Below are 27417 nucleotides of genomic sequence, written 5' to 3'. Positions count from 1 at the left end.
ACCTTGTCGCCCCTCCTCTCCTGTTGACTGGCCTTCTTCCTCACCCTGTCGGCCCTCCTCTCCTGTTGACTGGCCTTCTTCCTCGCCCTGTCGGCCCTCCTCTCCTGTTGACTGGCCTTCTTCCTCGCCCTGTCGCCCCTCCTCTCCTGTTGACTGGCCTTCTTCCTCGCCCTGTCGGCCCTCCTCTCCTGTTGACTGGCCTTCTTCCTCGCCCTGTCGGCCCTCCTCTCCTGTTGACTGGCCTTCTTCCTCGCCCTGTCGCCCCTCCTCTCCTGTTGACTGGCCTTCTTCCTCGCCCTGTCGCCCCTCCTCTCCTGTTGACTGGCCTTCTTCCTCACCCTGTCGGCCCTCCACTCCTGTTGACTGGCCTTCTTCCTCGCCCTGTCGGCCCTCCTCTCCTGTTGACTGGCCTTCTTCTTCGCCCTGACGGCCCTCCTCTCCTCTTGACTGGCCTTCTTCCTCGCCCTGTCGGCCCTCCTCTCCTCTTGACTGGCCTTCTTCCTCGCCCTGTCGGCCCTCCTCTCCTGTTGACTGGCCTTCTTCCTCGCCCTGTCGGCCCTCCTCTCCTGTTGACTGGCCTTCTTCCTCGCCCTGTCGCCCCTCCTCTCCTGTTGACTGGCCTTCCCCCTCGCCCTGTCGCCCCTCCTCTCCTGTTGACTGGCCTTCTTCCTCGCCCTGTCGCCCCTCCTCTCCTGTTGACTGGCCTTCTTCCTCGCCCTGTCGGCCCTCCTCTCCTGTTGACTGGCCTTCTGCCTCGCCCTGTCGGCCCTCCTCTCCTGTTGACTGGCCTTCTTAAACGCCCTGTTGGCCCTCCTCTCCTGTTGACTGGCCTTCTTAAACGCCCTGTTGGCCCTCCTCTCCTGTTGACTGGCCTTCTTCCTCGCCCTGTCGCCCCTCCTCTCCTGTTGACTGGCCTTCTTCCTCGCCCTGTCGGCCCTCCTCTCCTGTTGACTGGCCTTCTTAAACGCCCTGTCGGCCCTCCTCTCCTGTTGACTGGCCTTCTTAAACGCCCTGTCGGCCCTCCTCTCCTGTTGACTGGCCTTCTTCCTCTCCCTGTCGGCCCTCCTCTCCTGTTGGCTGGCCTTCTTCCTCACCCTGTCGGCCCTCCTCTCCTGTCGACTGGCCTTCTTCCTCGCCCTGTTGACTGGCCTTCTTCCTCGCCCTGTCGCCCCTCCTCTCCTGTTGACTGGCCTTCTTCCTCACCCTGTCGCCCCTCCTCTCCTGTTGACTGGCCTTCTTCCTCACCCTGTCGCTCCTCCACTCCTGTTGACTGGCCTTCTTCCTCGCCCTGTCGGCCCTCCTCTCCTGTTGACTGGCCTTCTTCCTCGCCCTGACGGCCCTCCTCTCCTGTTGACTGGCCTTCTTCCTCGCCCTGTCGGCCCTCCTCTCCTGTTGACTGGCCTTCTTCCTCGCCCTGACGGCCCTCCTCTCCTGTTGACTGGCCTTCTTCCTCGCCCTGACGGCCCTCCTCTCCTGTTGACTGGCCTTCTTCCTCGCCCTGACGGCCCTCCTCTCCTGTTGACTGGCCTTCTTCCTCGCCCTGTCGCCCCTCCTCTCCTGTTGACTGGCCTTCTTCCTCGCCCTGTCGCCCCTCCTCTCCTGTTGACTGGCCTTCTTCCTCGCCCTGTCGCCCCTCCTCTCCTGTTGACTGGCCTTCTTCCTCGCCCTGTCGCCCCTCCTCTCCTGTTGACTGGCCTTCTTCCTCGCCCTGTCGCCCCTCCTCTCCTGTTGACTGGCCTTCTTCCTCGCCCTGTCGCTCCTCCTCTCCAGTTGACTGGCCTTCTTCCTCGCCCTGTTGACTGGCCTTCTTCATCGCCCTGTCGCCCCTCCTCTCCTGTTGACTGGCCTTCTTCCTCACCCTGTCGCCCCTCCTCTCCTGTTGACTGGCCTTCTTCCTCGCCCTGACGGCCCTCCTCTCCTGTTGACTGGCCTTCTTCCTCGCCCTGACGGCCCTCCTCTCCTGTTGACTGGCCTTCTTCCTCGCCCTGTCGCCCCTCCTCTCCTGTTGACTGGCCTTCTTCCTCGCCCTGACGGCCCTCCTCTCCTGTTGACTGGCCTTCTTCCTCGCCCTGACGGCCCTCCTCTCCTGTTGACTGGCCTTCTTCCTCGCCCTGTCGCCCCTCCTCTCCTGTTGACTGGCCTTCTTCCTCGCCCTGTCGCCCCTCCTCTCCTGTTGACTGGCCTTCTTCCTCGCCCTGTCGCCCCTCCTCTCCTGTTGACTGGCCTTCTTCCTCGCCCTGTCGCCCCTCCTCTCCTGTTGACTGGCCTTCTTCCTCGCCCTGTCGCCCCTCCTCTCCTGTTGACTGGCCTTCTTCCTCGCCCTGTCGCCCCTCCTCTCCTGTTGACTGGCCTTCTTCCTCGCCCTGTCGCCCCTCCTCTCCTGTTGACTGGCCTTCTTCCTCACCCTGTCGGCCCTCCTCTCCTGTTGACTGGCCATCTTCCTCGCCCTGTCGGCCCTCCTCTCCTGTTGACTGGCCTTCTTCCTCACCCTGCTGCCCTTCTCTCACCAAAACCCCTTCTGTTCATTGGCCGGAGGACATGGCAACCTATCGTGACCCCTCCCCTCCCTGACTCTCCTCCTCCTCTCCCTGTAAATAATCACTGCCACAACAGGCAGGTAAAATCTGTGTGTGTGTTGTGTGATTCTGAATATTGTATGTGCAGGTTCAGCACTTCCGTTCGCTGGAGGAGAGGAAGAGGTTAGTGAAAGAAGGCGGGGCCCACCCGAGTGACACGTTACCCAGGAAGCAGACCACTGTCACCCCTCAGTTCAGCTGTGTTACACTGGGACACAGCATGCTTAACAAGGTACACATACACACACACACACGCATACATACACACACTCATGCACACACACACACCATCCCCTTTAATCTCACTCTCGCTGGTCTTCCACAGTCCCAGCAGCCCCCGGTGCAGAGTTGTAGCTGTGTCAGTATTCTACCAAGGGCCATGTCTGTCTCCAGCAATACAGATACACACAGTCTGCACAAGGGTGAGGACACACACACACACACACACACACAGTCACTAAACCGGTGATCCTCTGAACGGGATACTGTACAGTAGCACAGTATAAGGCTTCAACACACAGGACGGATCCTCAGATTGTGTGTCTGATGGGTGGATAGGAGCATGAGTTTTTATTTGTTTGTGGAGATAATTAAGGAGAGGTAGAAGATGCTTTCTGCTGTTGTGAAGCATCCATTTATACAGAAGGTCCCTGTGTGTGTGTGTGTGTTGAGATTGAAGCCTGTCCTTTGGGCCAGTTGTCTCTGGCCCTCTTGCCTGATGGTATCAGGGTTCCTGCATGTGCCTGTGTCTTTGTGTGTGCATATGTGTCGACTCGCCATCTCTGTTTTGTGTGTGTGTCTTTCCTGTACCCAACTCTAGAACTGTATGGTGTGTTATTCCTGTCATAGTGACAGTCAGGGTGGAGGTTCACTAGTGTGTTATTCCTGTCATAGTGACAGTCAGGGTGGAGGTTCACTAGTGTGTTATTCCTGTCATAGTGACAGTCAGGGTGGAGGTCCACTAGTGTGTTATTCCTGTCAGTGACAGTCAGGTTGGAGGTCCACTAGTGTGTTATTCCTGTCATAGTGACAGTCAGGGTGGAGGTCCACTAGTGTTATTCCTGTCATAGTGACAGCCAGGGTGGAGGTTCACTAGTGTGTTATTCCTGTCATAGTGACAGTCAGGGTAGAGGTCCAGTAGTGTGTGGTCTATGATTTGCTCCGGTTGGACTTGTTCACCTGCTGTGTTTTGTGGCCCATGATTTTGTGGCTTTATTTTTTTGGACAATATACACTGCTCAAAAAAATAAAGGGAACACTAAAATACTAAAACACTGGGGCCCCTGAGACAGGGAGCGGTCTGTAGCGTCCAGTCAGACTGGGGCCCCGGTCTGTAGCGTCCAGTCAGACTGGGGCCCCTGAGACGGGGAGTGGTCATGGAGAACAGGGCGCATGGAGGGTCAAACACAGGTAACTTGATTATTACTCATCAATTAACATAGGTAATAAACACTGTACCTGTGGAGCTCTCTCTCATTCCTTTCTTTCTCTCACTACACTGTCTGTCTCTCGCTTTCTGACCCTGGGTGGTCTTGTTGTGGTCCAGGTCAGGCCAACCGGTCCAACATGTACCTGGACAGTGGCAACGGCCAGGCCTACGACACCATGAGCATGGACAGCTTGGACTCCATGGACACCAGCATCTCTGTCTGCTCACCTGACAATGTCTCCTGGTAGGTAGGTGTGTGTGTGTGTGTGTGTGTGTGTGTGTGTGTGTGTGTGTGAGACAGAGGGGGAGGATACGTAAGACATGTTATTGAAAGTGTCCATCTTCACCATGAAGTGAATGGTAAAAACCACCATTCTTTACATTAGCAGTCCCTGTCCAATCGTTGTCTGTTGAAGCCTATAGGCCTGAGGAAGCGGAGAAAGGGACAAACACATGGTCATATTGACAGTATTCTACTTTACATCTAGCCTACTTTCGGTCGGCTCCACTGAACAAAAATATAAACGCAACATGTAAAGTGTTGGTCCCATGTTTCATGACTTGAAATAAAAGATCCCTGATATTTTCCAAAAGCACAAAAAACGTATTTTCTCAAATGTTGTGCACAAATTTGTTTACATCCTTGTTAGTGAGTATTTATCCTTTGACGAGATAATCCATCCACCTGACAGGCGTGGCATATCAAGAAGCTGTTTAAACGGCCGGATCATTACACAGGTGCACCTTGTACTGGGGACAATAAAAGATCACCCTAAAATGTGCAGATTTATCACACAACACAATGCCACAGATATCTCAAGTTTTGAGGGAGCGTACAATTGGGATGTTGACTGCAGGAATGTCCAACAGAGCTGTTGCCAGAGAATTTAATGTTCATTTCTCTATCACAAGAGAGTTTGTCAGTAGATCTAACTGGTCTCAGAACCGCAGACCATGTGTACGGTGTCGTGTAGGCCAACGGTTTGCTGATGTCACATCTGGTTATGGTATGGCCAGGCATAAGCTACGGACAATGAACACAATTGCATTTTATCGATGGCAATTTGAATACACAGAAATACTCTGACGAGATATTGAGGCCCATTTTTGTTTTTAAGGTATCTGTGACCATCAGATGCATATCTATATTATCAGTCATGTGAAACCCATAGATTAGGGCCTAATTGACTAATTTCTTCATATTTCTATTTATTTATTTATTTTTATTTCACCTTTATTTAACCAGGTAGGCCAGTTGAGAACAAGTTCTCATTTACAACTGTGACCTGGCATATGAACAGTATCGCGGCAGTGTAGCCTAGTGGTTAGAGCATTGGACTAGTAACCGAAAGGTTTCAAGTTCAAATCCCCGAGCTGACAAGGTACAAAATCTGTCGTTCTGCCCCTGAACAGGCAGTTAACCCACTGTTCCTAGGCCGTCATTGAAAATAAGAATTTGTTCTTAACTGACTTGCCTGGTTAAATAAAGGTAAAATAAAGGTAAAATAAAGGTAAAAAAAAAAAAACCTCAGTGAAACCTTTTGAAAACGCTGCATTTCTTTTGTGTTCAGTATAATAGACTTAACAACCGATCAAGCAACATTGTAGACTAAATGATCAAATCCTGTTGCTGCAGGACTATTTCGCTGAGACAATGTCGGTCAAGTTTAAGTTCTATGTGAAGTCAGTTGATCATTTCATATCATGTGAAACATTGACTGCCGGAGCTTTTCTGGAATATGAATGTATTGTGAGACTTTGTGCGTTTGTCCAGGGCTAATGTAAATGGTGTGTATGTCAGCCGACCCGTCGCTCTCCCACCATACAGGCCCCCTTCTCGGGAGGATTGGGAGGTTACAAGTGGGGATAGCCAGCTAGTGGAGGTGGATTTGGGCTTCAGCCTCCCATTGTAAAATCATGTGTTCTGCATGTAGAGCTCTCATTCTCTCTCGCTCTCTGTGTGTGTTTTGCATCAGTTACCTGATGTGGAATAGAGTTCCATGTAGTCATGGCTCTATGTAGTACCGTGTGCCACCCCATAGTCTGTTCTGGATTTGGGGACTGTGAACCAACCTCTGGTAGCATGTCTTGTGGGGTAAGTCTGGGTGTCTGAGCTGTGCAGCAGTAGTTCAAACAGACAGCTCGGTGTATTCAACATGTCAACACCTCTCACAAATACAAGTAGTGATGAAGTCAATCTCTCCTCCACTTTGAGCCAGGAGAGATTGACATGCATGTTATTCATGTTCGTCCCCGTTGTACATCTAAGGTCCAGCCATGCTGCCCTGTTCTGAGCCAATTTTACTAAGTCCTCTTTGTGACACCTGACCTCACGACTGAACAGTAGTCCAGGTGCACCAATACTAGAGCCTGTAGGATCTGCCTTGTTGATAGTTTTAAGAAGGCAGAGCACCGCTTTATTATGGACAGACTTCTCCCCATCTCAGCTACTGTTGTATCAACAGGGCCAACCATGACAATTTACAATCCAGGGTTACTCCAAGCAGTTTAGTCTTCTCAATGTATTATGGTAGAGATTAAGGAGAGGGTAGGAGGGATTGAAGGATTATCGTAGAGATTAAGGAGGGATGGAGGGAATGATGGATTATGGTAGCGATTAAGGAGAGAGGGATAAGGGAATGAAGGATTAAGGAGAGGGTGGAGGGAATGAAGGATTAAGGAGAGGGTGGAGGGAATGAAGGATTAAGGAGAGGGTGGAGGGAATGGAGGATTAAGGAGAGGGTGGAGGGAATGGAGGATTATGGTAGAGATTAAGGAGAGAGGGATGGAGAGAATGATGGAATGATGGATTATGGTAGCGATTTAAGGAGAGAGGGTGGAGGGAATGAAGGATTAAGGAGAGGGATGGAGGGAATGGAGGATTATGGTAGAGATTAAGGAGAGAGGGATGGAGAGAATGATGGAATGATGGATTATGGTAGCGATTAAGGAGAGAGGGTGGAGGGAATGAAGGATTAAGGAGAGGGTGGAGGGAATGGAGGATTATGGTAGAGATTAAGGAGAGAGGGATGGAGAGAATGATGGAATGATGGATTATGGTAGCGATTAAGGAGAGAGGGTGGAGGGAATGAAGGATTAAGGAGAGGGTGGAGGGAATGGAGGATTAAGGAGAGGGTGGAGGGAATGGAGGATTAAGGAGAGGGATGGAGGGAATGGAGGATTAAGGAGAGGGATGGAGGAGTATTGTAGAGAAGGAGAGAGGGGTGGAGGGAATGAAGGATTAAGGAGAGGGATGGAGGGGATGAAGGATTAAGGAGAGGGATGGAGGGAATGGAGGATTAAGGAGAGGGATGGAGGGAATGAAGGATTAAGGAGAGTGATGGAGGGAATGGAGGATTAAGGAGAGGGATGGAGGAGTATTGTAGAGAAGGAGAGAGGGGTGGAGGGAATGAAGGATTAAGGAGAGGGATGGAGGATTATGGTAGAGATTAAGGAGAGAGGGAAGGAGGGAATGATGGATTATGGTAGTGATTAAGGAGAGAGGGATGAGGGAATGAAGGATTAAGGAGAGGGTGGAGGGAATGGAGGATTAAGGAGAGGGTGGAGGGAATGGAGGATTAAGGAGAGGGATGGAGGGAATAAAGGATTAAGGAGCGGGATGGAGGGAATGAAGGATTAAGGAGAGGGATGGATGGAATGAAGGATTAAGGAGAGGGATGGAGGGAATGGAGGATTAAGGAGAGGGATGGAGGGAATGAAGGATTAAGGAGAGGGATGGATGGAATGAAGGATTAAGGAGAGGGATGGAGGGAATGAAGGATTAAGGAGAGGGATGGAGGAGTATGGTAGAGAAGGAGAGAGGGGTGGAGGGAATGAAGGATTAAGGAGAGGGATGGAGGGAATGAAGGATTAAGGAGAGGGATGGAGGGAATGAAGGATTAAGGAGAGGGAATGGAGGATTAAGGAGAGGGATGGAGGAGTATTGTAGAGAAGGAGAGAGGGGTGGAGGGAATGAAGGATTAAGGAGAGGGATGGAGGGAATGAAGGATTAAGGAGAGGGATGGAGGGAATGAAGGATTAAGGAGAGGGATGGAGGGAATGGAGGATTAAGGAGAGGGATGGAGGATTATGGTAGAGATTAAGGAGAGAGGGAAGGAGGGAATGATGGATTATGGTAGCGATTAAGGAGAGAGGGATGAGGGAATGAAGGATTAAGGAGAGGGTGGAGGGAATGGAGGATTAAGGAGAGGGTGGAGGGAATGGAGGATTAAGAAGAGGGATGGAGGGAATAAAGGATTAAGGAGCGGGATGGATGGAATGAAGGATTAAGGAGAGGGATGGAGGGAATGGAGGATTAAGGAGAGGGATGGGGGAATGAAGGATTAAGGAGAGGGATGGAGGAGTATGGTAGAGAAGGAGAGAGGGGTGGAGGGAATGAAGGATTAAGGAGAGGGATGGAGGGAATGGAGGATTATGGTAGAGATTAAGGAGAGAGGGATGGAGGGAAGCGGTGTAGTTAGTGAGGGGACAGTCAATCAGAAATGAAAAGCAGCAGGCTGTACTGAGATACACATGTCCAGGCTGGTTCTAATGTGTTCCAGCAGTTTTATTGACGTGTGTGTGTGTGTGTGTGTGTGTGTGTGTGTGTGTGTGTGTGTGTGTGTGTGTGTGTGTGTGTGTGTGTGTGTGTGTGTGTGTGTGTGTGTGTGTGTGTGTGTGTGTTTTCACGCAGTGCCTTCAGAAAGTATTCATACAACATTATGTTGTGTTACAGCCTGAACTCAAAATAGATCAAACAATATACACTGCTCAAAAAAATAAAGGGAACACTAAAATAACACATCCTAGGTCTGAATGAATGAAATATTCTTATTAAATACTTTTTTCTTTACATCGTTGAATGTGCTGACAACAAAATCACACAAAAATTATCAATGGAAAACAAATGTATCAACCCATGGAGGTCTGGATTTGGAGTCACACTCAAAATTAAAGTGGAAAACCACACTACAGGCTGATCCAACTTTGATGTAATGTCCTTAAAACAAGTCAAAATGAGGCTCAGTAGTGTGTGGGGCCTCCACGTGCCTGTATGACCTCCCTACAACGCCTGGGCATGCTCCTGATGAGGTGGCAGATGGTCTCCTGAGGGATCTCCTCCCAGACCTGGACTAAAGCATCCGCCAACTCCTGGACAGTCTGTGGTGCAACATGGCGTTGGTGGATGAAGCGAGACATGATGTTCCAGATGTGCTCAATTGGGTTCAGGTCTGGGGAACGGGCGGGCCAGTCCATGTCATCAATGCCTTCCTCTTGCAGGAACTGCTGACACACTCCAGCCACATGAGGTCTAGCATTGTCTTGCATTAGGAGGAACCCAGGGCCTACCACACCAGCATATGGTCTCACAAGGGGTCTGAGGATCTCATCTCGGTACCTAATGGCAGTCGGGCTACCTCTGGCGAGCACATGGAGGGCTGTGCGGCCCCCCAAAGAAATGTCACCCCACACCATGACTGACCCACTGCCAAACCGGTCATGCTGGAGGATGTTGCAGGCAGCAGAACGTTCTCCACGGCGTCTCCAGACTCTGTCACATCTGCTCAGTGTGAACCTGCTTTCATCTGTGAAGAGCACAGGGCGCCAGTGGCGAATTTGCCAATCTTGGTGTTCGCTGGCAAATGCCAAACGTCCTGCACGGTATTGGGCTATAAGCACAACCCCCACCTGTGGACGTCGGGCCCTCATGGAGTCTGTTTCTGACCGTTTGAGCAGACACATGCACATTTGTGGCCTGCTGGAGGTCATTTTGCAGGGCTCTGGCAGTGCTCCTCCTGCTCCTCCTTGCACAAAGGCGGAGGTAGCGGTCCTGCTGCTGGGTTGTTTCCCTACTACGGCCTCCTCCACGTCTCCTGATGTACTGGCCTGTCTCCTGGTAGCGCCTCCATGCTCTGGACACTACGCTGACAGACACAGCAAACCTTGCCACAGCTCGCATTGATGTGCCATCCTGGATGAGCTGCACTACCTGAGCCACTTTTGTGGGTTGTAGACTCCATCTCATGCTACCACTAGAGTGAAAGCACCGCCAGCATTCAAAAGTGACCAAAACATCAGCCAGGAAGCATAGGAACTGAGAAGTGGTCTGTGGTCACCACCTGCAGAACCACTCCTTTATTGGGGGTGTCTTGCTAATTGCCTATAATTTCCACCTGTTGTCTATTCCATTTGCACAACAGCATGTGAAATTTATTGTCAATTAGTGTTGCTTCCTAAGTGGACAGTTTGATTTCACAGAAGTGTGATTGACTTGGAGTTACATTGTGTTGTTTAAGTGTTCCCTTTATTTTTTTGAGCAGTGCGTGTATATATAAACATATATACACACTATACCCCATAACGACAAAGTGAAAAGTTGTTTTTGGAAATTTTTGAAAATAAAATAGTCACTCCCTGAGTCAATACATGTGAGAATCACCTTTGGCAGCGATTACACCTGTGAGTCTTTCTGGGTAAATCTCCAAGAGATGTGCAAACCTGGATTGCGCAACATTTGCCCTTTTATTCTTCAAAAAATTGTCAAATTGGTAGTTGATCATGGCTAGACAACCATTTTCAGGTCTTGACATAGATTTTCAAACCGGTTTGTCATAACTAACTAGGCCACTCAGGAACATTCACTGTCTTCTTGGTCAGCAACTCCAGTGTAGATTTGGCCTTGTGTTTTAGGTTATTGTCCTGCTGAAAGGTGAATTCATCTCCAAGTGTCTGGTGGAAAGCAGATTGAATCAGTTCTTCCTCTAGAATTTTGCTAATGCTTAGCTGCATTCCATTTCTTTATTGATCCTGAAAAACTCTCCAGTCCTTAACAATTACAAGCATATCCATAACATGATGCAGCCACCACCACTATGCTTGAAAATATGGAGAATGGTACTCAGTGATGTGTTGTATTGGATTTTCCCCAAACGTAACACGTTGTATTCAGGACAAAAAGTTAATTGCTTTGCTACATTTTCTGCAGTATTACTTTAGTACCTTGTTGCAAACTGGATGCATGTTTTGAAATATTTGTTTTCTGTACAGGCTTCCTTCTATTCACTCTGTCATTAAGGTTAGTATTGTGGATTAACTACAGTGTTGTTGAACTATCCTCAGTTTTCTCCTATCACAGCCATTATGGGATATTCAATGTCTGCTTTAAAAAAACACTAGTATTGCACACAGTGAGTCCATGCAAATTATTATGTGACTTGTTCTACTCCTGAACTTATTTATTAGGCTCAAAATGGTTGAATACATTTCAGATTTTTTTTATTTCTAATTCATTTGTACAACTTTTGAAAAACCTAATTCCACTTTGACATTATGGGGTATTGTGTGTAGGTAGGCCAGTGACACTATCTCAATTTAATCACTTTTAAATTCAGGCTATAACACAACAAAATGTGGAAAGGGTCAGGGGTGTGAATACTTTCTGAAGGCTCTGTGTGTCTTTGTGCTGCATCGTTCCCAGATGGTAGAATGTGTTAGTGTGTTCCATGGGAAGAACAAGCCTTGTGCTGCATCGTTCCCAGATGGTAGAATGTGTTTGTGTGTTCCATGGGAAGAACAAGCCTTGTGCTGCATCGTTCCCAGATGGTAGAATGTGTTAGTGTGTTCCATGGGAAGAACAAGCCTTGTGCTGCATCGTTCCCAGATGGTAGAATGTGTTGGTGTGTTCCATAGGAAGAACAAGCCTTGTGCTGCATCGTTCTCAGATTGTAGAATGTGTTAGTGTGTTCCATGGGAAGAACAAGCCTTGTGCTGCATCGTTCCCAGATGGTAGAATGTGTTAGTGTGTTCCATGGGAAGAACAAGCCTTGTGCTGCATCGTTCCCAGATGGTAGAATGTGTTGGTGTGTTCCATAGGAAGAACAAGCCTTGTGCTGCATCGTTCTCAGATTGTAGAATGTGTTAGTGTGTTCCATGGGAAGAACAAGCCTTGTGCTGCATCGTTCCCAGATGGTAGAATGTGTTAGTGTGTTCCATGGGAAGAACAAGCCTTGTGCTGCATCGTTCCCAGATGGTAGAATGTGTTTGTGTGTTCCATGGGAAGAACAAGCCTTGTGCTGCATCGTTCCCAGATGGTAGAATGTGTTAGTGTGTTCCATGGGAAGAACAAGCCTTGTGCTGCATCGTTCCCAGATGGTAGAATGTGTTAGTGTGTTCCATGGGAAGAACAAGCCTTGTGCTGCATCGTTCCCAGATGGTAGAATGTGTTAGTGTGTTCCATGGGAAGAACAAGCCTTGTGCTGCATCGTTCCCAGATGGTAGAATGTGTTAGTGTGTTCCATGGGAAGAACAAGCCTTGTGCTGCATCGTTCCCAGATGGTAGAATGTGTTAGTGTGTTCCATGGGAAGAACAAGCCTTGTGCTGCATCGTTCCCAGATGGTAGAATGTGTTAGTGTGTTCCATGGGAAGAACAAGCCTTGTGCTGCATCGTTCCCAGATTGTAGAATGTGTTTGTGTGTTCCATGGGAAGAACAAGCCTTGTGCTGCATCGTTCCCAGATGGTAGAATGTGTTTGTGTGTGTTGCAGTGCCAGCACGTCTAATGTCACCAGACTGGAGGAGATGGAGCATCTACTGAGACAGGCCCAGGAAGAGAAGAACCGCCTCATAGAACACAAGGTAACACACACACACACACACACAAAGAACTCCAAGATGTGTAAAGTGTGTGTTGTGTTTGGTGTAGGAGCAAGAGATGGAGTCGCGCAAACAGGCTCTGGAGGAGGAGAGGAGGCGGGAGCATCTGGAGAAACGACTGCAGGAGGAGACCAACAGACGACAGAAACTCGTCGACAGGGAGGTGAAATTACGGGAGAAACAGAGAGCACAGGTGAGAGCGAGAGACAGAAAAATAGAGAGAGAGAGTGAGCGAAAGAAAATTATATTCAAAAGTCAAGAGAAAACAGTAGCTCTCCAGGATTATAGGGTTGGTGACCATTTGAGTAACCTTTAACCCCTGTCCCATCAGTCCCGTCCTCTGACGCGTTACCTGCCGGTGCGTAAGGAAGATTTTGACCTGAGGGCCCATATAGAGTCAGCGGGCCACAACGCTGACATGTGTTTCCACCTGTCCCTCACGGAGAAGATCTGTCGAGGATTCCTGGTCAAGATGGGGAGAAAGATCAAGACCTGGAAGAAACACTGGTTCGTCTTCGACCGCAACCGGCGAACACTCTCCTATTTCTCAGGTATAAACTGGATGGTGACCGTGGAGTGTCAACAACTCGCACTTTTCTGATGTGTGTGTTAACAACAACTCTGTGTGTGTTTTGTATGTGCTGCAGACAAGCACGAGGCCAAGCTGAAAGGGGTCATCTATTTTCAAGCCATAGAAGAAGTTTACTACGACCACTTAAAGAAGGCACACAAGGTACATGTTGCTCCCATAGTCTATTTCTTCTGATCTAGGTCATTTCAAAATGGTTCAACTTTCTCTCTCACCTTACTCTGCCCCTCTCTCCCTCTTCCAGAGTCCTAACCCCTGCCCCTCTCTCCCTCTTCCAGAGTCCTAACCCGTGTCTGACGTTCAGTGTGAAGACTCATGACAGGATCTACTACATGCTGGCCCCCTCTCCTGAGGCCATGAGGATCTGGATAGACGTTATCGTCACCGGGGCCGAGGGATACACTCAGTTCATGGTGTAGAAGGTGTGATGTGGCCAGGGTGGAGGGATACACTCAGTTCATGGTGTAGAAGTTGTGATGTGGCCAGGGTGGAGGGATACACTCAGTTCATGGTGTAGAAGGTGTGATGTGGCCAGGGTGGAGGGATACACTCAGTTCATGGTGTAGAAGGTGTGATGTGGCCAGGGTGGAGGGATACACTCAGTTCATGGTGTAGAAATGGGTTTCTCAAACTCTGTCCTCGGGACAGCAAAGGGTGCATGTTTTTTTTTTTTTTTGCCCACGTACTACACAGCTCATTCAAATAATAAACAAATCATTAAGCTTTGAATCAGCTGTGTAGTGTTAGGGGGGGCGGGGAATAACATGCAGGATCTGGATAGACGTTATCGACACCGGGGCCAAGGACACACACTCCGTTAACCTCTAGCGTCGAGCAATCCCGTATCCGGGAGCGTAAGCCTCAAGCTCATTAGCATATCGCAACGTTACCTATTCATGAAAAACGCAAATGAAATGAAATAAATATATTGGCTCACAAGCTTAGGCTTTTGTTAACAACACTGTCATCTCAGATTTTCAAAATATGCTTTTCAACCATAGCTACACAAGCATTTGTGTAAGAGTATTGATAGCTAGCATAGCATTAAGCCTAGCATTCAGCAGGCAACATTTTCACAAAAACAAGAAAAGCATTCAAATAAAATCATTTACCTTTGAAGAACTTTGGATGTTTTCAATGAGGAGACTCTCAGTTAGATAGCAAATGTTCAGTTTTTCCAAAAAGATTATTTGTGTAGGAGAAATCGCTCTGTTTTGTTCATCACGTTTGGCTAAGAAAAAACCCGAAAATTCAGTCATTACAACGCCAAACTCTTTTCCAAATGAACTCCATAATATCGACAGAAACATGGCAAACGTTGTTGAGGATTGATTCTAAACAACAAGGTGTTTTTCACATATCTATTCGATGATAAATCATTCGTGGCAGTTGCCTTTCTCCTCTGAACCAAATGGAAAAGTGGACGCAGCTGGAGATTGCGCAATAATTTCGACGGAGGACACCAAGCGGACACCTGGTAAATGTAGTCTCTTATGGTCAATCTTCCAATGATATGCCTACAAATACATCACAATGCTGCAGACACCTTGGGGAAACGACAGAAAGTGTAGGCTCATTCCTGGCGCATTCACAGCCATATAAGGAGACATTGGAACACAGCGCATTCAAAATCTGGGGCATTTCCTGTATGAAATTTCATCTTGGTTTCACCTGTAGCATTAGTTCTGTGGCACTCACAGACAATATCTTTGCAGTTTTGGAAACGTCAGTGTTTTCTTTCCAAAGCTGTCAATTATATGCATAGTCGAGCATCATTTCGTGACAAAATATCTTGTTTAAACCGGGAACGTTTTTTTATCCAAACATTAAAAGAGCGCCCCCTATATCGAAGAAGTTAATGGTGTAGAAGGAAGAAGAAGGTGTGATGTGGCCAGGGAGGAGGGACACACTCCGTTAATGGTGTAGAAGGTGTGATGTGGCCAGGGTGGAGGGACACACTCCGTTAATGGTGTTGAAGGTGTGATGCGGCCAATGAGAAGGGACATATCCAGTTGACGCTGTAAGAGTGGTGCTTCGGCAAGAGTGGAAGGATACGACCAGCGTGCGGTTCCGGGGCCAGGACTAGATCCTCTCTTTTCTCTGTGACTATAATGGACGGTTGTTCTTATTTCTGTATTTTATTATTTGTAAAACTTTTTCCGAAGGAAGAATTCTCCAACCGCTGCATTAACTCTCACCGGTAAATCTACTGGGATTGGCCAGTGTTTTTACGCATCATTATGTTGAAAAAGTGATTGGTTGTTGATTAACTAGGGATGTACATAGCAACCACAGGAGGTTGAGTCGTCCTCACCTCAGCAGTCTTCACTGATAGCAACATGATGTGCTGTAGTAAACAAGCAAAACAGAACAGTCATTAAACTTCCTGGTTGTATAGTGATCAAGTTACTGATATTTACTCAACCTTTATGTCCTCTGTTGTGTAGCCAGAGGTCAAATCATCTCTGCATGGAGTGTCTGGCTAGCCAGGAGTTGATGCGGTATTGGGCATTAACCTCTCTGGGATATGTGGGATGCTAGCGTCCCACCTGGCTAAAAGCCAGGGAAAATGCAGAGCGCCAAATTCAAATAAATTACTATAAAAATCAAACTCATTAAATCACACATGCAATATAGCAAATTAAAGCTACACTTGTTGTGAACCCAGCCAACATGTCAGATTTCAAAAAGGCTTTTCGGCGAAAGCAAACGATGCTATTATCTGAGGATAGCACCTCCGTAAACAAAGAGAGAAACCATATTTCAAAAATATAATACATGCCTTACCTTTGAAGAGCTTCTTTTGTTGGCACTCCAATATGTCCCATAAACATCACAAATGGTCCTTTTGTTCAATTAATTCCGTCGATATATATCCAAAATGTCCATTTATTTGGTGCGTTTGATCCAGAAAAACACTGGTTTCAACTTGCTCAAATTGACTACAAAATATCTCAAAAGTTACTTGTAAACTTTTCCAAAACATTTCAAACTACTTTTTTAATACAACTATAGGTATTTTTTTAAGTAAATAATTTATAAAATTGAAGACGGGATGATCTGTGTTCAATACAGAAAGAAAACAAACTGTTGCTAGCTTTCTGGTCACGCATCTCTATCTATCTACTTCAAGTTACCCTCGTTCAAGATGGCCGTACTCTTCATGACACAAAGGAATTACCTCAACCAATTTCTAAAGACTGTTGACATCCAGTGGAAGCAATAGGAACTGCAAGAAGATCCCTTAGAAATCTGGATTCCCAATGAAAACCCATTGAAAAGAGTGACCTAAAAAAACAATAATAATCTGAATGGTTTGGCCTCTGGGTTTCGTCTACTAAATAAGTTATGTTATACTCAGACATGATTCAAACAGTTTTAGAAACTTCAGAGTGTTTTCTACCCAATTATACTAATAATATGCACATCTTATCTTCTGGGGATGAGTAGCAGGCAGTTGAATTTGGGCATGCATTTCATCCGGACGTGAAAATACGGCCCCCTGTCACCAAGAAGTTTCTGTGCTTTTTAACCATTCAAAAAAAGAAGAAAAAAAACATTTGGCTGATTTTATCATGTAGTTATATTATATTGTATTTATGCTATTGATTATCAATCCATGTATCTTTATTTCTGCATACAGAAAAAAAAGCAAGAACATATTGTGTCCTTGTGGTCCTTTTTCTTGAGAAGAGAATTATCATATGGTATTGATTTGTTGAATGCAAAAATTCTGGTTGTGCTTACCTTTCACAGAGGAGCCATGTGCTCAGAACCAGCAGTATCACATGAGAACCACTAGAGGGTGATCTTGTCCTGGATTCAGACTGAATCCTGGTCCTTTCTCCAGACACGGTGTAAAGGCACATTGTGTGTGACATTGTGTTCACACACGGTTACTTTGGGAATTAGAGACCTTCAACTAAAGCGGTCTGAGAGAGCCTCAGATATAAGACACCTGCTATGAGAATATCAGATATAAGACAGCTGCTTATGACATCTTTGGCACTGTTTGCTGTTTAGTTGGCATTAGCAAGTTCTTGATGATTTCGTTTTTTCATGTCAGTAACACACATTAAAGTATTCTTATTGTATATGAAGAAGGGACTGTGCCACATGGAGTCTTTTCAGAAATGATGTAGTCTATTTCAGAATGAGGGGTGCTGTAACTCTGCTAGTGTTTGTTCTGTCTGGGGCTCAGGGAGAGCGAGTGTCAGAGTCAGAGAATCAGTGGTGGAAATAGTATTGAATTGTCATACTTGAGTAAAAGTAAAGATACCTTAATAGACAATGACTCAAGTGAAAGTCACCCAGTAAAATACTAGAGTACATTTTGAATATTTTCCTGTCCTGCTAAGCGTTAAAATGTAACAAGCTCTTTTGGGTTTCAGAGAAAATGTAGGGAGTAAAAAGTACGTTGTTTTAGGAAAGTATTAAAGTAAAAGTTGGCAAAAATATAAATAGTAAACTAAAGTACAGATACCCTAAAAAAAAACTACTTAAGTAGTAAGCATGTTCTAAATGTGGAAGTCGATTTTTAGGTCATTGTAAGTTCAGTATACTTAAGCAATAAAGCCTGAGGAGGTGTGGTATATGGCCAATATACCACGGCTAAGGCTGTTTTATGCGCAACGCAGAGTGCCAGGATACAGCCCTCAGCGGCCATATACCACAAACCCCCGAGGTGTCGTATTGCTATCATAAACTGGTTACCTAATTAGTAAAAAATGTTCTGTCATACCATGGTATACGGCCTGATATATACCATGGCTGTCAGCCAATCAGCATTTACACCCAGTTTAGAATGGAAAAATAAGCACAAGGAGCTTAACTGTCAGCCATGGGTGCCAGAGAACAAGGTAGAGGAGCTGGAGAGATAGAATGCAGGTAATTTCACAGAAATATCAGTTTAAATTATACATTTGAGTAATATGGTTTAACGTTGTTCAGTACTAACTTTTAACTAATATTTCACAGAAATATCCGTTTAAATTATACATTTGAGTAATATGGTTTGTTGTTCAGTACTAACTTTTAACTAATATTTTCTTTCATGTTATGTCCAATGTAACCTAAAAATATCTACAGCACTGAGAAAATTTGAACATGTGCACATGTGGCAAACCGGCTGTGCGCGTTTGCCAAACTCTGAACAAACGCAGCCGTTTTGCGTTCCGTGGAAACAGCGCCGCTCAAAGTGAATGGAACAGATCCATATATGGCAATGGCTATTTGCATACAGGGTTACTGCAGCTGTGATTGGTTATGGCACGAACTGAGTCGTGCCTGTGAAAGCAACAGTCCTACTCCAATGCGCTCTGCCTACAAGAACATATCTTGCACTGTTAGTTTTGCATACTGAAACAAACCTTGCATCGTTTTGTTTTGGGATATTACATTGAAAATGTCTAATATTGCGTTGATTCGATCACAATTCCCACAGTAAAGCGAAACCTCGATAGGGAAAACGGTAGAAAGTTTAAGTGAAGTTCAATCTTGTGCTTCTCTACTTGGGCTCATATTTCTTCTGGTCAGCTGTCCAAGTGAAGCACATGCGAAGTTTAGAGGGAGCATGGTTATGTCAGCCCTGGAAGCTAGTGACAGCCAATGAGAGTGAAAACACAGGTATTAGAATATATCTTAATTCAAGTTTGCTTTTTCATTGGTTTAAAACCACAAGGCTTACGCGTCGACTGAGTTCGTCACAGGAGGTTGGTGGGTCCTTATTTGGGGAGGACAGGCTCATGATAATGGCATCAGTGGAATGGTATCACATATGGTTTCCAGGTGTTTCAGCCATTATGAGCCGTCCTCCACTGCGGTCAGTGAGGGAGCTGAAGAGGGAGAATGCAGGCAACCTTCCCCTATGTTAGTGTTTCCAGATTTCTATGAAATATGACCACTAATTAATTACAAGTGAAGTAGTTTTCCTTCCAAAAAGTGGTAATTCACATTTCTGTGTTGGAATGGTGTGGGCGTATACCGTTCACAATAAAATATGAATGCAATTATACCGCTGATTTGCTGCAGGAGAGACTGGTGCACTTTACAAAATAGATGGCTTCATGAGGAAGGACAATTATGTGAATATATTGAAGATCAAGACATCAGTCAGCAAGTTAAAGCTTGGTCGCCAATGGGTCATGACCCCTAGCATACTTCCAAAGTTGTGGCAAAATGCCTTAAGGACAACACAGTCAAGGTATTGGTGTGGCCATCCCAAAGCCCTGACCTCAATCCCATAGAAAATTGGTTGTCAGAACTGAAAAAGCATGTGTGAGCAAGGAGGCCTCCAAACCTGACTCAGTTACACCAGCTCTATCGGGAGGAATGGGCCAAAATTCGCTATCCCAAACTTTTGACCCAAGTTTAAATTGTTTAAGGCAATACTCATTTAGTATTTGGTAGCATGTAAACTTCTGACCCACTGGGAATGTGATGAAATAAATAAATCCTTCTCTACTATTATTCTTAAATAAAGTGGTGATCCTCACTGACTGAAGACAGATTTTTTTTTACTAGGATTGAATGTCAGGAATTGTGATACACCTTTAACCAATATTTAAACTTCCATCTTCAACTGTATATATATATATATATTTTTTTTTTACATACAAGAGTACTAAACAGAATCAATTAATAGTATTGTATCATCAAGGGGGGAGGGGGGCAATCCACAAGAAACAAATTGCACAGACCAACATTTTATTGATGACTTCAGCATTATAAGAGCTGTATGTGTAGGGGGGTTCAGTATCAAATGATAAATAACAGTACTCAGGGTTAGACACAGTGCTCGACAAGTGCCTAAAGGCTTCTCTAGATCACAGGAACATTCTAGAACTCTGCATTTGAGTTCTAGAACATTCTATAAACACAGCCATTCTAGAATGCCTCTGTTCCGGAACATTCTAAATGAGAAGAACACAGTTCTAGAAGACCAGGCCGAGCATGCGCTCGTTGGGAGGTCCCTAGTCTTCTGACTCTCCAGGGCTTCTGATGTCGTCTATCTTCAGGATCATTTTGACTACCTGTGTGGCCAGAGAGATCTGCTGCTTCTTCCCATGAAGAGTCTCAATAACATGCTGCTGCTTCATGTCTGGGGGAGAGAAGAGGGTCAACATCAACATTTATTTAGGAAAAGATCTAATGCTTTATATCAAGGATGTCAAACTCATTCCATGAAGGGCCCAGTGGCTGCTGCTTTTTCCCTGTCAATTGAAGAGAACCAGATGAGAGTTTCTTACTCACTAGTAACCTTAATTCATCAAAGTACAAGGGCTGAGCAAAAGCCCAGACACGTGGCCCTCTGTGGAATGAGTTTGACACGTGCTTTATATTAAGTATTAGGTAACATTGGTATATTTACAATCTTTTGTATATCCAAATAACCTTTATTAATCTACTTATTTTATTACATTTTCCACATTGTGATTCTGTCCTTACCGTTGGTGTTGAGGTGCAGACAGTCGATGCCCAGGGCTGGGTTGGACTCCGTGACCTGCCTGGCACGGACCTCAGTCATGGTCTGGATGGAGTTGAGCCCGCTGTTCTCTGCCAGGGCCATGGGGATCACCTCCAGGGCATCAGCAAACGAACGCATGGCATACTGCTCTAGAGATGGGCACTGCAGATAGAGTAGAGGGAGAGATGAGCACATGGCTTTGTTTCAGATAACTGATCAGGCTATTACTGTCACACTACAATACAAGGTTTTACAGTGCCTTCCAACTATTCATAACCTTTGAATTTTTCAACAACAAAAAAATGGTTACAGCCTGGATTTAAAGGGGATTAAATGTAGATGTGTAACTGGCCTAGACCTAAAACCCCATAAGGTCAGATGGAATTATATTTTTCACATTTGTACAAATTAAATAGAAATGACAAGCCTAAATAAGTTCAGGAGTAAAAATGTGTTTAACAAAATTTGAATGACTGACTATCTCATCCCGATACCCCACACACACAATTATCTGTAAAGTCCCTCAGTCGAGCAGTGAATTTCAAACAGATTCATCCACAAAGACCAGGATGCAAAAGGAATATATTGGTAGATGGGTAAACATAAAAACAAAACAGAATAACCCATTGAGCATGGTGAAGTAACACCATTCGAAGTTAAATCAATACACCACCGAGAACCACTCTCCATATTTTCAAGCATAGTGGTGGCTGTGTCATGTTATGGGTATGTTTAATTGTTAAGGACTGGCAAGTTTTTCAGAAAAAAAAAAAGATTACTAAGAGTTAGTGTTTGTTTGAAAATCTATGGGAAGATCTGAAAATGGCTGCCATGAACAATAACATTTTCATAGAGCTTGAATATTTTATTTATTATGGGCAAATGTTGCACAATCCAAGTGCAACTTACCCAGAAAGACTCACAGCTGTAATCGCTGCCAAAGGTGATTGTAACATGTATTGTCTCAGGGGTTTGAATACTTATCTAAACTAAGATTTTCCACTTTTTTTTTTGTAAACGCAAAATGTAAAAAAAAGAAAAAGACAAACCCTTTGTAACAACAAAATGTGGAAAAGGTTTAGGGCTGTGAATACTTTCTAAAAGGTAGATGTTTGACCTGATACGGCGTGTTAATGGTGTATGCACATTGTACCTTGTCAGCGGCCTGGTTGACGGCGAGGGCACAGGCGATCTCAGAGGCTCCGCCCCCGTACACGATGCGGTTGTCCCTGACCAAGTTACGGATGACACACAGTGCGTCATGCAACGCGCGCTTGGCCTCCTCAATGATCTGACAGGGAAATAAATAAAAAAAATAAACAAAAAAAAATTGGACAGTTAATGCTGGGCTGCAATTAAAGCACACCGACAGCTCTCCAGGACCAGAATTGTCCACCCAAAAGAGATACCAATGATTAGGAATCTCTGAACTGTCTACATAAACCGATTAGCAGTCCCCTTAGCATCGTCTCCAGCAGTCCACCCACCATCTTGTTTCCTCCGCGGATGAAGATGGTGACTGCCCTGGAGTTCTTGCACTCCTCGATGACCAGCATGCGGTCCTTGGTGGTGCCGAAGCAGATCTCCTTGACGACGCCGGCTGAACCCAGCTTCTCGGCGGTCAGCTCAGAGAACCGAGGCACGATGCGGCCCCCCGTCGCTATGGCAATCAGCTGAGGCAGGGTGAAACGGAGGTTAGCAACACAGGAATACACGGGGGGAAAACAAACTAACATTCTGCAGCTGAATGGCATGACGTCCGTGTGTCTCACCTCGATCTCAGGTCCTCCGACCCAGCGGATGGCGGGCAGCTCATTCTGCAGCAGCAGGTGGTTAGCCTCGTCGTCGAAGCCCCACTGGCAGATGGCCAGGTTAGCGCCAGTATCCTTGATCTGAAAAAAAAAGAAAGTTAATGACACATTTTCACTTTTATTTATTTCCTCACATGACATTCAGTTACTTTAGATTATATTTAATTAAATGAGGGTCTTTCATACACACATCTTCCAGTTAGTATGTTCCTGTCATTCAGTCAGCCTCTCCACAACACAGCTGCTAAAGGTAAGTCATAAAAAAGGTTGTGTGACTGACCTGTTTGATCATCTCCAGGAACTTGTCCTTCTCGTACTTCTGCAGGGCCTTGTATTCCTCCACACAGGTCACGTCCAGCTTGTGCTTGGTCTTAGGCTTAGGGGGCTCAAACGGGCAGGTCAGGATGGCCATCTTTGTGTCTTTCAGGAGCTGAGAAGGAGTAAAGGAGATGGTTGTAGAAGATAACTGGATGATTTACCTTGCTAAATACGATTTAAAAAGGGAGTGCTTTAGACTTGGATGGGTTAAAATAATTGTATCTTTAACCCACTGTTCCTAGGCCGTCATTGAAAATAAGAATTTGTTCTTAACTGACCTGCCTCGTTAAATAAAGGTAAAATAAAATGTAAAAAGTTAAATCTACATAAATTGTCAGCTCTCTCACAAGCCCCATGTAAGACGAAGATCCTAGATGCGAGGTGAGAGAGCCGTGGTGCTGTATCCCCTGTCAATGTCAGACCACTCCACTGGGGACAGAGCGACTGGTGTAAGGGAGGGGAAGAGGAGTAACATACACTGCATCCTAGGTTTACATCGGCGGTGACAGCATAGGCGTGCTAACACTATGGCCGAGGCACCGCTGCTGTCTGTGTGTGGTTGTGTACCTTGGGCATCTGAGGGTGGCTGAACTCCTTGTCTATGATGACTCCCTTGATGAGCTGGGTGTCCTCCAGCTTGCCTCCCACCTTGCCCTCCATCTTGATCAGCTCAAAGTCCACGTCCTTACGGTTCATGTCCGCCACCGTTAGGACGGCGTTCACCGCGATCTCCGCCATCTGTCTGTGGCAGCGGTTGATCCTGAAAGGAGGAAGATGGGGAGAGAAATGTATGAGACCTAATGAAACCAACGGCCAGGTTCATAAATTATACACGTATGCCATCACATCTGGGCCAAACCAATTTGTGCAAAGAGCTCAAAACTCTACACCACGTTGTCTAGCTGGACCATAACTGACATCTCTGAAAGTTGTCATGACAACCACAAAAAAAGCACCAACTTCCAGTAAAACTCACACTTTGGAACCTAGTGTGGTCATGGCGGTCTGGATGAGCGGCTCTGTGTTGCTGGGGTCGTAAGGAAAAGTCTCGCTGATCTTGTCCAGCTGCGCGATGGCAATCTTGGCGGCCTGGTCGTAACCGTCAGAGATACGGATGGGGTGGATGCCCCTGTCCAGCAGCTGCTCTGCCTCCTCCAGGAGAGCACCAGCCAGCACTGGAGAGGGGGGGGGGTTTGTTTGGGTGAGTGTACCAATATGATTCCGCATTGATTAACAATTTTATCATAGAAAGAATTGCAGGTAATGTGCATGGCTTTCAGAAATTGTCAGCTCTCTCACAAGCCCCATGTAAGACAAAGATCCTAGATGAGAGGTGAGAGAGCCATGGTGCTGTATCCCCTGTCAATGTCAGACCACTCCACTGGGGACAGAGTGACTGGTGTAAGGGAGGGGAAGAGGAGCACTCTGCAATTTTAATCCAATGTCTGGATTGGCACAAACAAAGTAACCAGGAGTAGTCTACCATCCAATGTTTTCTTTTCTTTAACTAGGCAAGTCAGTTAAGATCAAATTCGTATTTACAATGACAGCCTACTAACAGGGTAGAGATGCAATAGACCCCAATTGTTTAAGTAATAAGCTAATGAGTCAAAGATCAATCTAGGAGACTCATATATAGGGGACCATACCTACGACCCCAGTGGTTCCGTCTCCGATCTCGTCGTCCTGAGACTTGGACAGCTCCACCATGAGCTTGGCGATCTGGTGGTCCACATCCATCATGCTGAGGATGGTGGCTCCGTCGTTGGTGACAGTCACCTCCCCATCCCGGTCAACCATCATCTTGTCCAGGCCTAATGAAAGAGGAAAAGTGAAGGTGGGAGGTTAAATGTACTTCCAAGATGAATGTGTAGCCTTAGGTAGCTGTTACTGTGTTAATAAGTAACCAGAGGGGTTGAGCACGCAAAAATACTAGCAGTGGCTTTATCACAGCGCTGTGACTGAATAAGCTTCGGTGTGGCTGTTTGGGCTTACCGTTTGGTCCTAGTGACGTCCTCAGCGTCGAGGCAACCGCCTTTGCTGCCATGATGTGAGACTGCAAAACACAAAAGCAAATCTGGTGAATTTCTTCACTGCGGCTGAGGGAGGGATGCTGCGGGAATGATCAACTAGGTAGATGGCCATGTCCCTGCAAATTAATGTTTGACAACTTGACGTCGGTCAAACTCTCAGTCAGGGTCAAGAAGCAACTGACAAACCTTTCATTTCGATTAGACCGCTAACTGGCTAAGCTACTTAGCTAGCGAACTAGTTAACGTTAGCTGCATGATAGCATACACACGGTCAACAAAAACCAAACTATGAATTGCACTTTATTTATTATTCATCATAACTAAGTGAGAAAACACATAACGTATGATAACATTAACTAGTTAAATGATTCCCATTGTTTATTTGACAACCAGCCGCGACTCACTGGCCTCTTCAGAAAATAAGCACATGGGCAGACATAGCATGCCGTAGCTAATCGGCTAACTAGCCAACTTGTACAACATAAATTAAAGATACAATTTGATTGGCTCAGAATGTTAACTATAAATCCATAATAACTAAACGTACTTGCTAGCCAACTAAACTAAGTGGGTCTGAAGTTGCAAAGTGTTTCGCAAATGTGCCTTGGTAAGATGCTGAACCATGAATGAAGTGCCATGCTAGCTAACGGGACCTGCTAAATCCATTGTACCTTCAGTGCATCAAGGCCCGATAAGCGAGTCTTCTTATCCTGGTCTTTGATGATGATGAACGGCCGTCCATACTCATCGAACGCGAGCTGCCCCATAGCGGACATTTTTGTCTGAAAGACGGCGACACTTCAGAAGTGTCCAATGGCTGAAATTCAGACTATAATCGGTGAAAAAGTGGAGTGTTGCTGAGCACTTGGTCGCACAGGTCTGCCGGCGACTTCTGGAAGGATCTCAGGGCGGGGAGGGCGAGACAAAGTGGGGAGGGGATGTTGATTAGATGTTTTTTTGTTGTTGTTTTTTTTTACTATATTAAGAACATAGATTTCAGTTGCCTTTTATACAATTAACGGTTTGAGAGAGATGTTGTGCATATAATGTTTTAATTTACTTTATTTTCCAAATCCCTCCTATTATCCCGTTGCCAAATGAGTTCTTCCAGTCTCGCGATTCTATCACTCTAATCTCGCGGTGTAGTCGAGACGTCTTTGGTGCTGAAGTTGAAAAGTGTTGAAAATATTGTATCAAGGAGTTTAAAACTCCGTAACTGTATTTGTTTTATAATGTTTTGGGGTGAATACGTATATATATATATTTAGCAAACTATCAGACAGCTAATTTTGCAGTTTTACTGGTATCGTCAAGCTCTTTCTCAGGCTTGAGTAAATTGTCCAGAAAAGTGAATTCAATATTTGGCTTGTGAGCAAACGTTAGTTAGCGCCATTTTTGTCTGTCAGTTCCACCAAATAAATTATATCGGACTCCACCACTGAGTTTAGTAGCTGGTCAGTGTCCAGAGCTGGAAGACTGGCACTCAGGAGTTTTAACAGCTATCTTGCCTGTCAGTCCTGATAAGCAGAGAGCTGTTCTCCAAAAGCATCCTCATATCAGAGAAAAGCAGTTCGTGTTATGTTAACCGTTAGATAAATAAATGGACACAAATCCACGTGCATTAGGACAGTCTGTTCCTTCCTGGTGTATGTCGTGCGTCACAAGTGACGTAACTTCTGGGTAGGATTTGTACAGTGCTGAACGTGTTCAAAGGTTTATACGATGTTACAAAAGGAATTCCACTGGGATCTGCTACGAGCTCTTCAACTTTCCGATCGTGTAGGTAAGATGCATGAAATGTACTCAGTCGTGGATGATCTAGTATGGAATTCAGTTTTACTTGGCTCAGTTTTTAATCTGTTGTCGAGTTGAAATGGAAGGATCAGTGTCAATACGGATGATGCTTCTCAGTTTCAGCACAATGTTCCTATTGTCGTCAACAAAACAATGTTGCCACAACAATTTATAGATTTGCATGCAATAACGTAAAGTTTCACTGACTTTTGTTGTTTCCGCTTGTCCAGCAGAATGCCTTGTGAGTTAAAGCCTCGGTTCCTGGTTCTGTACGGGTCTCAGAAAGGCCAGGCCCAGTCCATAGCCGAGGGGATAGCTGACGAGGCCGAGGAGAGGGGACTGTTTGCTGATATCTGCTGCTTGAGTGAAGGACACAAGGTAAAGTTATCAAAGACATAAGTGTGTCAACCTGCCCTCCATGGCATGCATTGTCGCCAACAATCGATCTGATAAGGAAACTTAACTAGGCCTATGTATGAGTGTATTTGTGGTAGATGTTCTTACTGGCCTCCTCTATTCTCATGTGAATAACTGATCCTGTGTTGTGTATCCCACCCTCAGTTTAACTTGGAGAAGGAGAGTTCTCCTGTGGTGTTCGTTGTGTCTACCACAGGGGATGGGGACCCACCAGATACAGCCCAGAAGTTTGTCAAGAGAATCAAGAAAAAGACCCTGCCCCGTGACCTCTATGCTCACCTCTGCTATGCTTTTTTAGGTAAAGAAGAATTGTGTGTCTCAGACGAAATGCCT

General features: G+C 45.8%; 3 protein-coding genes and 2 non-coding genes across 5 annotated transcripts in view; 2 read left to right on the top strand and 3 right to left on the bottom strand.

The window, feature by feature from the left end:
• The window catches only part of LOC135517138 (pleckstrin homology-like domain family B member 2), a 61209-nt gene extending 44301 nt beyond the window's left edge, over positions 1–16908 (top strand). The window contains exons 11-18 of the mRNA XM_064941176.1: positions 2665–2808; positions 2902–2998; positions 4123–4249; positions 12549–12639; positions 12707–12850; positions 12989–13208; positions 13305–13390; positions 13525–16908. Coding sequence (XP_064797248.1) covers positions 2665–2808; positions 2902–2998; positions 4123–4249; positions 12549–12639; positions 12707–12850; positions 12989–13208; positions 13305–13390; positions 13525–13665 — 1050 coding nt within the window. The 3' untranslated portion in view covers positions 13666–16908. The remainder of the gene's footprint in view (positions 1–2664; positions 2809–2901; positions 2999–4122; positions 4250–12548; positions 12640–12706; positions 12851–12988; positions 13209–13304; positions 13391–13524) is intronic.
• A 3026-nt stretch (positions 16909–19934) lies between these two features.
• On the bottom strand, positions 19935–25786 carry LOC135517140 (T-complex protein 1 subunit epsilon-like). The gene is made up of 11 exons (XM_064941178.1): positions 25545–25786; positions 24836–24896; positions 24490–24654; positions 23817–24015; positions 23408–23600; positions 22803–22952; positions 22484–22603; positions 22199–22384; positions 21865–22002; positions 20693–20873; positions 19935–20345 (listed from the first exon to the last, which is right to left on the bottom strand). Exons 1-11 carry the CDS (start codon positions 25647–25649, stop codon positions 20218–20220), a joined length of 1626 nt encoding a protein of 541 aa, XP_064797250.1. The 5' UTR covers positions 25650–25786; the 3' UTR covers positions 19935–20217.
• On the bottom strand, positions 23171–23304 carry LOC135518691 (small nucleolar RNA SNORA49). The gene has a single exon (XR_010452227.1). It is a non-coding gene; the product is annotated as a small nucleolar RNA SNORA49 (small nucleolar RNA).
• On the bottom strand, positions 24123–24256 carry LOC135518690 (small nucleolar RNA SNORA49). Its single transcript, XR_010452226.1, has one exon. It is a non-coding gene; the product is annotated as a small nucleolar RNA SNORA49 (small nucleolar RNA).
• Positions 25787–26536: 750 nt separating the features above from the next.
• Positions 26537–27417, top strand: part of LOC135517139 (methionine synthase reductase-like) — a 42453-nt gene continuing 41572 nt past the window's right edge. Inside the window, 3 exon segments of the mRNA XM_064941177.1 lie at positions 26537–26656; positions 26898–27045; positions 27229–27382. Of these exon segments, the coding sequence (XP_064797249.1) occupies positions 26902–27045; positions 27229–27382 (298 nt within the window). The 5' untranslated portion in view covers positions 26537–26656; positions 26898–26901.

This window comes from Oncorhynchus masou, chromosome 28, assembly GCF_036934945.1.
Source record: "Oncorhynchus masou masou isolate Uvic2021 chromosome 28, UVic_Omas_1.1, whole genome shotgun sequence".
Lineage (NCBI taxonomy): Eukaryota > Metazoa > Chordata > Actinopteri > Salmoniformes > Salmonidae > Oncorhynchus > Oncorhynchus masou.
Note: the sequence above shows the minus strand (reverse complement) of the source record. Positions and strands in the feature narration are given on the sequence as shown.